This window comes from Aethalodelphis obliquidens, unplaced genomic scaffold (assembly GCF_003676395.1).
Source record: "Aethalodelphis obliquidens isolate GAN/ISIS:26980383/991018 unplaced genomic scaffold, ASM367639v1 scaffold43, whole genome shotgun sequence".
NCBI classification, from domain to species: Eukaryota; Metazoa; Chordata; class Mammalia; order Artiodactyla; family Delphinidae; genus Aethalodelphis; species Aethalodelphis obliquidens.
The window spans coordinates 12,052,847-12,062,622 of NW_020837987.1; the positions used below are offsets into that span (position 1 = coordinate 12,052,847).

General features: G+C 51.2%; 1 protein-coding gene across 1 annotated transcript in view; it reads left to right on the forward strand.

The window, feature by feature from the left end:
• The window catches only part of HIF3A (hypoxia inducible factor 3 subunit alpha), a 27,780-nt gene extending 18,753 nt beyond the window's left edge, over positions 1-9,027 (forward strand). The window contains exons 11-14 of the mRNA XM_027079925.1: positions 908-1,179; positions 2,282-2,399; positions 3,976-4,057; positions 6,386-9,027. Coding sequence (XP_026935726.1) covers positions 908-1,179; positions 2,282-2,399; positions 3,976-4,057; positions 6,386-6,483 — 570 coding nt within the window. The 3' untranslated portion in view covers positions 6,484-9,027. The remainder of the gene's footprint in view (positions 1-907; positions 1,180-2,281; positions 2,400-3,975; positions 4,058-6,385) is intronic.
• The last annotated feature ends 749 nt before the right edge of the window (positions 9,028-9,776 follow it).

Genomic DNA, 9,776 nt, shown 5'->3' on the forward strand with positions numbered 1-9,776 from the left:
GGTGACAGTGTTGCTAAACTTTCAGCCACTTCCCAGCAAAAATCTTTCCTCCAGCTTCGGATAACGTGTTCCTCACTTGCCTTCAAGCCCTCAGTGGCAGGCTCCTCATGGTTCAAATTCTGACTAATGCCTTGTTCAAGGCAATCCAGGCCTCCTCTGACGGGCCCTTCAAAGTCCTCGAGCCCTTGCTCACTGCCCAGTGCAAAAGCCCCTCTCCCATTTTAGGTTTTTGTTACAGCTACACCCCACACTCCTTATCAAAATCTTATTTGCTATCTATTTCTGGATAACAAATTACTGTAAAACTTTGAAGGTTAATACAAGTGTGTATTACTTCACATACTTTCCGAGGGTCAGGGGTTAGGGAATCACTTAGCTGGGTGGCTTTTGCTCAGCGTCTCTCATGAGGTTGCAGTCAAGATGTCACGCTGGGCTGCAGTCATCTGAAGGCTTGATTGGGACTAGAATATCCACTTCCAAGATCCCTCCCTTGGCTGTTGGCAAGAGGTCTGTTTCTTGCCATGTAGGCCTCTCCAGAGGGCTCCCCTCAAGAGCCAGTGACCTGAGAGAGAGAGAGCACAGCAACAACGGAAGCCACAGTATCGTTACAACCTAATGTTGGAAGTCACACATCATCATCTCCTCAATATCCTATTGTTACCAGGTCAGCCCTAGTCACCATAGTAGGGGAATAACCTAGGGTGTGAATACCAAGAGGTGAGGATCCTTGGGGGCCATCTTGGCAACTGGCTACCACAGAGTCCTTCTACCCATTTTACAGATGAGGAGACTGAGGCTCAGACCCTTGACCTCAGGCACACAACTCAGAAGTGGTGGAGCTGGGACTCTAGCCTGGGTCCACCCAAGGCCAAGGCTCATGCTCTTAACTCCCTCCTGCCCTCCGCAGGACGTCGATGCTCTGGACTTGGAGATGCTGGCCCCCTACATCTCCATGGATGATGACTTCCAGCTCAACTCCAGTGAGCAGCTACCCAGGGCCTACCACAGACCTCCAGGGGCTGTCCCCCGGCCCCGTGCACGGAGCTTCCACGGCATGTCGCCCCCAACCCCTGAGCCCTCCCTGCTGCCCCGCTGGGGGAGTGACCCCCGGCTGAGCTGTTCCAGCCCCTCCAGAGGGGACCCCTCAGCATCCTCCCCCATGGCTGGGGCTCGGAAGAGGTGAGCCACAGTACAGGTGGGATATAAAGAAGTGTAGAGGGAACTCCCTGGCGGTCCAGTGGTTAGGACTCCACGCTTTGACTGCTGAGGGTGTGGGTTCAATCCCTGGTCGGGGAACTAAGATCCTGTAAGCAGTGGCGTGGCAAAAAAAAAAAAAAAGAAGTGTAGAGAAGGTCCCTGACCCCATCTTTCTCCTGCCTCCTACTTCAGCCTCATCCCTCATTATTCCTCCTACCCTGACCTCTGCTCCAGCCAGGCCCGCAGTGTCCCCAGCACATGTCATGTTTGTTTCAAACTTTATATCTTTGCCTAGGCTGTGCCTTCCTTCTGGAGTGCCCTCCACCGTTCTCATTGTTTATCCAAATCCCACCAGTCAACCACGGCCCTCTCCTTTGGAATTTGTTTCTATCTGGCTTAGTAACAATTTTTGTCATAGTTCAGAGGACATTGCCACAGTGTCAGAGAAACTGTCTAGAACTAAGTTCCCTAACACCTTTGAATATCTGTTGAAAGCCATGGACCCTTCCCAAGAAGATTCACATGCACATATAGACACATGATCTCGCGTATAATTTCAGAGGATCCATGTCCCCCTTCCAAAGATGTTACACTACGAATACTCAAGTTTTTGCTCTCCAGATTGTAGGCGTGTGCCCATTTAGTCTCCAGGGTGGTCTCGTTACTATCCTTATAAGGCTTTCATGGATACATCTCATTATTTTCCAAGGCTTTCAGTTTGGAGCTGGATATACAGTGGGTGCCTAATAAAGAGTTGTGAAGTGAGAGAGGGAGGAAATTAGTGAATCTAGTAGTTGGATGGATGGCTGGCTGGATGGCTGAGTGGATGGACAGATAGGTGGACGGATGGAAGGATAGACGGATGGTAGTTGTACAGGTGGGTGGGTGGGTGGGTGACGGATCACTGGGTAGATGAATGGGAAGATGGACTGGCAGATGGATGAATGGATGGATTGGTGGGTGTATGAGTAAAGGAATAAATAGGTGCATGGGGGAGTGAATGAACGCTCATCACCTGCTCACACTGGTGCCCACACCTGCCCAGGTTTGCTGGGTTCTGAGATTCTTGCCTGTCTTCCTCCAGGGCCCTGGCCCAGAGCGCAGAGGACGAGGCAGAGGGGGTGGAGCTGCTGGGAGTGAGACCCCCCAAACGGTCCCCCAGCCCAGAACCCGAAAACTTCCTGCTGCCTCCCCTCAGCCTGGTATGTGTGGGGATTCGTGGGATTCTCTGGCCCTCAGAACCCAGCAGGCTTAAACCTAGTTTTTATAGATGGAAAAACAAGAGAGGCAGGGAGGGCCTGGCTGAAGGTCAAATGGACGGTCAGCCATCCAGCTAGGGCTAGGACCTTGATCTGCTGGTTCAGGCAACAGGTATGGAAGGGCTTTGCAAGTAGACGTAAGTTGGTGGTAGGTGCTAAGAAGAAAAAATAAGCAGGGTAAGGGGAGAAATGACAAGGGTGAATATCTCTAGGAATCTTCTCTGCTCCCACGGAACACTCCCTCCCAAACCTAGCACAGGTCTTGGCCTTTGATTATTAGTGTAGCTTTAAGAGTACAGACACTAGAGTCAGACTGACTTGGGCTCGAGTCCCAGGTCCGTCACTCAGTAACTGTGAGACCCTGGGTGGGTGACGTCACCTCTCAGCCTCAGTCTCATCTGGGAAGTAGCAGATAATTAAATTTCACAGGACTGGCATGAGACGGCCCTTAGCTGCTCTTAGTGGGCTATTGATAAGTGGGCATATAAACACCAACCGAACAAGAGCAGCACCTCGGGCTCCTCACTCTGAACAGGGCTGGGTTTTCGTTTGTTTGTTTTTTTTTTCCGGTATGCGGGCCTCTCACTGTTGTGGCCTCTCCCGTTGCGGAGCATAGGCTCGGGACGCGCAGGCTCAGCGGCCACGGCTCACGGGCCCAGCCGCTCCGCGGCATGTGGGATCTTCCCGGACCGGGGCACGAACCCGCGTCCCCTGCATCGGCAGGCGGACTCTCAACCACTCTCAACAGGGAAGCCCTGAACAGCACTGTTGGAACATGAGAGTGTGGTTGATAATATCAACAGCTCTGATTTATTGAGTGCCTACCATGTGCCAGACGCTGACTGCACCAAGTGCCTTGCATGATTATTCAGTCCCTACAGCCACTCTTGAAATATTATTATTATTCACATTTACACACAAGAGGTTAAGCAACTGTATCAGTCAGAGACTGGACAGGAAACAGAGAACATGTTCAAATGGGGTGTTGAGGAGAATTTAGTAACAGGACTGTTGGCAAAGGTGTAGGCATCACCCTGGGGCTAGCAACACCATCCCTAGCCTGAAGGCACAGGGCAGACGGGTGGCCACTGGATCCTGGAGAGAGTAGGGTCCACCTCGCAAGAGCTGAAACCTTCCATGGAGGGACACAGCCAACCCAAGATGACCCAGCAGGGAAGCAGCTAGAAGATTAAATACCCCTCGTCTTCCTCCTCCCACCTGCTGGTATCTCCCATCATGTGAACCTCAAAGGAACACACAGAGCAAGGTTGCACGTTGGTGGAGTCCACACACACAGGTCAGCCTGCTGGGGCACTGAAGAAGGGGAGAACAAGGCTCTGGAGGGACCCACAGAGGACATCTGGGACAGTGACTCACCCTAATTCACACAGCCAATAAGCAGCCACTGAACACCACAGTGCCCGTAACCACTGCCCCATCCTGCCTCCTTGGATATGATGATGATGATGATGATGATGGTGATGGTGATGATGATGGTGGCTTTGTCTGTGTCCCCTAGAGTTTCCTTCTGACAGGAGGACCAGCCCCAGGGAGCCAGCAGGATCCCAGCACCCACCTCCTAGAACTGAATGAGCCCCTGGGTGAGTAGCAACCTGGGTAGACAGAGAGGCTCTGGGTCCCCATCTCCTGTGGGAGGTGCCTTAGATGGCTGAGAGAGGGTGGGATGATTCTGAGGCTGGTGGGGGGGTCTGTCTGTGCCTGGACATGACCTTACTGGAAACAGGCAGCCCCTCCCTCTTCTCAGGGACACTGTGGGAGGAAAGAGAGGCCCTGAGGGAGGCAGGGGCTGGCCAAAGCTGTCCCTTGAGGTGGAAGCTGAGCCCGGGCCTGAGTCTAGGTCTCCCGAAGCCTGTGTCTGATTGTCCCTTGGTCATTCCCAGCTGTGTGGCTTTGGGAGATAGTTTCTGCTTCTGGAGTCTCGGTTTCCCCCTTCTTGTCAGTGGGGGCCTATTTTCCGTAAGGAAAAACCCCAACGAACTTTTTGGCCCACCCAATATAAGAGTTCATACTTTAAGGAGATGTTTTGAGGACTTGTGGATATGCTGCCCAGGAAGAGCTTAGCACGTGACCTGTTTCACAATAAATGCTCAAGAAATGTCGCCCTTAAGGTGATGCTGGTCCCAGACCACCCCACCCCCGCAACGCTGCAGAGTATGAGACAAGCTGCTTTGTCTGTGTTGCTCTCATCATCTTCCAGCACAACTATGAATAGCCATAGCTCCACCTGAAACCTGCAGGCACTGGCCATGAGGGAGCTTTCCAAAGCACGAATCTGACCCTGGCCTTCCTCTGCTCAAAGCTCTTCTATGCCTCCCTAGCGCCCTTCAGAGAAAGATCAAGCCCCTCATCTTGGACTCCAGTCTCTGCGGGGTCTGACTGTTGCCTCGTCTCAGACTGCACTCTGCTTCACATCCTCCGTTTCAGCCACAGTCACTATCCTTTAATTCATTCTTTCCTTCATGTGTGTAACAAATATTCACTAAACATAGAGTAAGTGCCAGGCACTGTCTTAAGAGCTGAAGACAAAACTGGGAGCAAAACACACGGAAACCCCTGCCCTCATAGAGCTGACATGCTAGTGAGGGAGACAGTCCAGAACAAAGAAACAAATGCAATAAAGAGTACACGTGATGAAAAATAGTGCTACTTGGGAAAATAATGTGTGCAGAGGAGAAAGGAGTTCTGTGGTGGGGGGATTTCCATTTTAAACAGTATGATTAGGGGTGGTCTCACTGAGAAGGTGCCATTTGAACAAAGACCTTGAGGTGAGGGAGTGAGTTGTGACAATTTCTGGGGGAAGAGCATCTCAGGCAGAGGGAACAGCGAATGCAAAGGTCCTGAGGTGGGAGTGTATCTGTCTTCTATGGGGAAAAATCAGGCCAGTGTGGCTAAAACACAGAGAAGAGAGGAGAGAAGCAGATTCCACAGGGCCACTGTGGGGCATTGTGAGGACTTTGAAGTCATCTTGCTTGAGGAGGCTGCCTCAGGGCCTTTGCATATGCTGATCCCTCTGCCTGGAATGCTTTTCCCTCCATTCTTTGTCTAATTACCACATCCTTTAGATCTCAGATCAAATACGACTCCTTCCACAGAGCCTTCCCTCATTTCCCAAGCTACGGTTTGAAACACTCATCACAGTCCACGTTCACATAGGAATTTGTCACATTATTTGATTACTGTCTGTCTGCTCCTCACAGGGCAGGGGCCTGGCCTGTCCTGGTCATTGTGCCTCACCGTGTGTGCAAGGCTGGGCACAGAGCAAGGCCTCAGTACATATTTGTAATTGAAGAGCTAACGTTTATCTAGAGCTCATTCTGTGCCAAGCTTTGTGCTCAGTCTGTTACGTACGTACATGATCCAATTGACGTCCCTCACTGGAATGTCAGCCCCACGAGGGCGGGAAGTTTCATTTATCCTGTTCACTACTGTGTCCCCAGTGCCTGGCACACAGTAGGTGCTCAACAAATATTTTTTGAATGAGTGAATTCTCATGAGTGAAGTAGGTCTAAGTATCCCTGTTTCCCAGATGACCACAGCTCACTGGGCACTGTTCAAAGCGCTTTACGTGGATTCACTCATTTACTCCTCACTGACAGCCCCGTGGGAGGCAGGGGAGGTATTGTTGTTAGCCCATTTTACAGATGAGGTAACTGAGGCACAGAGAGGTAAAGTCACCTGTCCCAGTTCATACAGCAAGTAAATAGCAGAGCCTGGATTCAAACTCAGGTGGCATCTGGCTCCAGGCTTCTTAACATCAGGACACCTGAGATTCAGAGAACAGCACTTGCCCAAGATTTCAGTCCTATTTGAATCCGGGCATGCCTGCCTCACCAGCCATGCTCTTAACTGTCTGAAGACGGGTTGGGGTGATAACTCCCCACTGGTTTACCTTCCATCTTCCCCCACAGGCCTGGGCCCCTCCCTGCTCTCTCTCTACCCGGACGAGGACACCGCCCAGCCCAGGAGCCACTTTCAGCCAGCGGCAGGCTTGGCCCAGGCCAACTGAGCCAGGTCCTCTTCCCACCTCCCTTCTCCCCCCACAAGAAAGGACGTCAATCATACTCCAAGCCGGCAGCCAATGCACAGGACGGAGGTGCCGGGAGAGGGGCTCCCTCTCTCCTCTCGGTGACCCCCGCCCGCCTCAGGCCTACCTCAGTCCCCACCCCTCTGCCCCACCCCCACTGTCTGGGGGTGCTCCGGGGTGGTCTCAGCTCAGTGACCTCTGGGAGGGGGTCCCTGGCCCCCTCCTGCTTCTCTCAGGACTTCCCTTGGGGTTCTCAGTACCGGTTACCTCATCCTTTTCTCCAATTCTCTTGGCTTTATTTTCGGTAATTAGGGGTGGGGGAGTTTGGGGCTCAGGTCTGCGTTTCTGGGCTTGGGGGAGTATTGATAACCAGAAGGACCTTGCTTTCCATCCATCTTTCTTTCATTCTTATTTTTATTTTTGTTGCTTTCATGATATGTTTTTCATCGCTACGAACTGCCTGGGGTCCACAAGAATGTGGGACCCTGATCTTCCCACCAACTCAGGTGTCAATGGGGACGGCAGGCCTCTGGGCCAGACCTCACCCCCGGCGACTCCTGATTGAGCCCTTAGCCTCCCAAGCGGCCACCCAGCTCTACCCGCCCCTCCGCTCTGGACTTCTGCTGGCTCCTGCCTGACCTGGACCCCGACTCCATAGGTGGTCTTCCTATCCCAGGTGTAGCTTCCGACCTCTGCTTCCAGACCATACCACCTCCAACCCTTTCTGGTTCTAGACCTTGCATCCTCCAAACCGCTGTGATTCCGGATCTCACCGTCTTCTCCTTCTGGACCCCACAATCTCCAACTCTGTCTATCTTTCTACTTCACGCTTTCTAAAGTTGTCTGGTTCTAGGCCTCACAACCTCCAACTCCCTCAGGCCTAGGACCACCAGAACCCTCTGGTTCTAGAGCTCACGCTCCGCCTTCCTCTGGTTCTAGAGCTCTCCCCACAGGTCTCCCTTCTTCTCAATGGCACATGCTCCTACTCCTGCTGATTCCAGCTCTTACAACCAGATTTCTTCTGATTTTGGAACCCCACATCCCCAAGCTTGGAATTGGTTCTAGTCTTCCTGATCTGTAACGCATTTCGTTCCAAATCTAGACTTCGTGATGTCTCAATCATTTTGATTCATGATGCCCAGCTCATCCCTTTTCAACTCTACACTCGAGACTTGCTTCTCCCATCAAAAAGAAGTAAAATGGGTTTCATGTCTTGACCTTATGGGTTTCGTGTCTGGACCTTTCAGAACCAGACACAATGTTCCAGTTCTCTTTTGCTCTCGACCTCATCATCGCTACCACTGACTGGTCCTGGACTATACAACCTTTATACTTTGCAGTTTCCAGGGCCCTCTGATTCCAGATCTGATGATCTCCCTTTCTTCTGGTTCTAGTAATGGGCTTCAAATGTCTTCTGATTCCAGACCTCGTCCTATAAATTTCCTTGATTCTAGACCTCACAATCTCCAATTGCCCCTCATTCCACATCTTATGACTCCAAACTACCACGTATCTAGAACTCAGCCTTCAAACATCTTCTGATTACAGACCTTGCCTTATAAATTTTTCTGGTTCTAGACCTTACAGCTTTAAATTCCTGATTCTAGACCTTACAACTCCCAAATCCCTCTGGTCCTAGAACTTGGTCTTCAGACTTTTTCAAATTCTAGTCCTTACTCTGTATCTCTGGTTCTAGACCTCACAGCGTCCAAGTGCCTCTATTTCAGATCCACATTCTTTTGGCTCTAGAACTCAGCCTCCAAAGGCTTCTGATTTTAGAATCTGGACCTTGCCCTGTAGATTCCTCTAGTTCTGAATCTTAAGACCTCTGACTCCCTCACTCCAGACCCCACCCTCCTAACTCTATTCTGGGCTTCCCGCCCAACTCAACTTGCTCTAATTACTACTCTCTGCCTTAAGTCTTCCCATTCCAGATCCCTACCCTCCAGGTCCTTGAGCTAATGGACTTCATGCTCAAGCCTTTCCATTCTCAGTCTCATATCCCTAAAAGTTCTCTGTCCTAGAACCCCCTCCCTCCCCACCTCAGCCCTCAGATATGTACTTACTATTACTTAACCCCAGGTATCTGGGGAACCTGGGGCTCCCTCACAATCCAGGTGACTTCCCCAGCCGCACAGGCACACGCACAGCCCTATCTGCATATCATGGGGTGGGGAGAGAGGCCAGGACTCCTCAGTACTCCACCACCACCTATGTGTCCCCGTCCCCTTCCCCCAACCTTCTTTCGACGATGGTGCTATTCTCGGTCTCCCACAGGAAAAGGCCTCCCTCTCTCAACCCAATTCACCCCCTTTATGGAAGGCACTTCTCACTGTTTTGTCAAGGGATGGCCTGTCCAGATCGGTGCTATGAGGGGAAGGGTCTGACCCCTCCCTCTCTCAGCGGGTGACCTAGGCCCTCTATGGAGGGAACTGTGTGGGCTGGGGGAGGGGAAGGGACTGGACCAGCCATGCTGGCTGTGAAACCCACTGATCTCTAAACCCCCATAAAGATCTCACCTTGGTAGGCACCAGAGCTCTGTGTGTTGACTCATCTGTGGGGTCGCTTCAGGGGGTGGGGGTGCACCGGCTGACTGGGTGTCCATGTCACTTTGTGATATAGATCTATGTAACGTTGTGTGTCTGGTGATGTTTTCATTCTGTGTGGGTCATTGTGACATAATTCTGTGAACCTGTGTGTTGGGAGGGTTGTAATTCCTCCTCCATGTGTTACTGTCCGGGTGAAATGGTTCAGCCTTATGTGTGTTTCTCATTACTGTGGATTTCTGTGTTCCTGAGTGTAGGAGGCATTAGGATTTTTTTTTTTTTTTGTACCTGTGTGTTGTCTGTGTGGTGGTGTGATTCTAGATGCATGTATGGGACTGTGTGACAGTATAATTCTGTGTATTGTCTCTGTGACATGATTCTCTGTACTTGAGTGTGTGTGTGTGTGTGCGCGTGCGCACGTGCCAAAGAGAGATTTTGTGTCTACAGCTTCCTGTGTGGACGGGTGTGCCTGTTCTGTCATGTCACCCTCATAACCCCTCTCCTATGTTCCACAAAGTAATCTTTTCAAAGGAAGAAAACCACTTTTAGGAACTCCCTGGTGGTCCAGTGATTAGGACTTGGCACTTTCACTGCCATTGCCCGGGTTCAATCCCTGCTTGGGGTGAACTAAGATCCCGCAAGCCACACGGTGTGGCAATAAATAAATAAATAAATAAAAATTTTAAAGAAAAGAAAGCCACTTTTAAGCCTTCGCACTTGCTGTTCTCT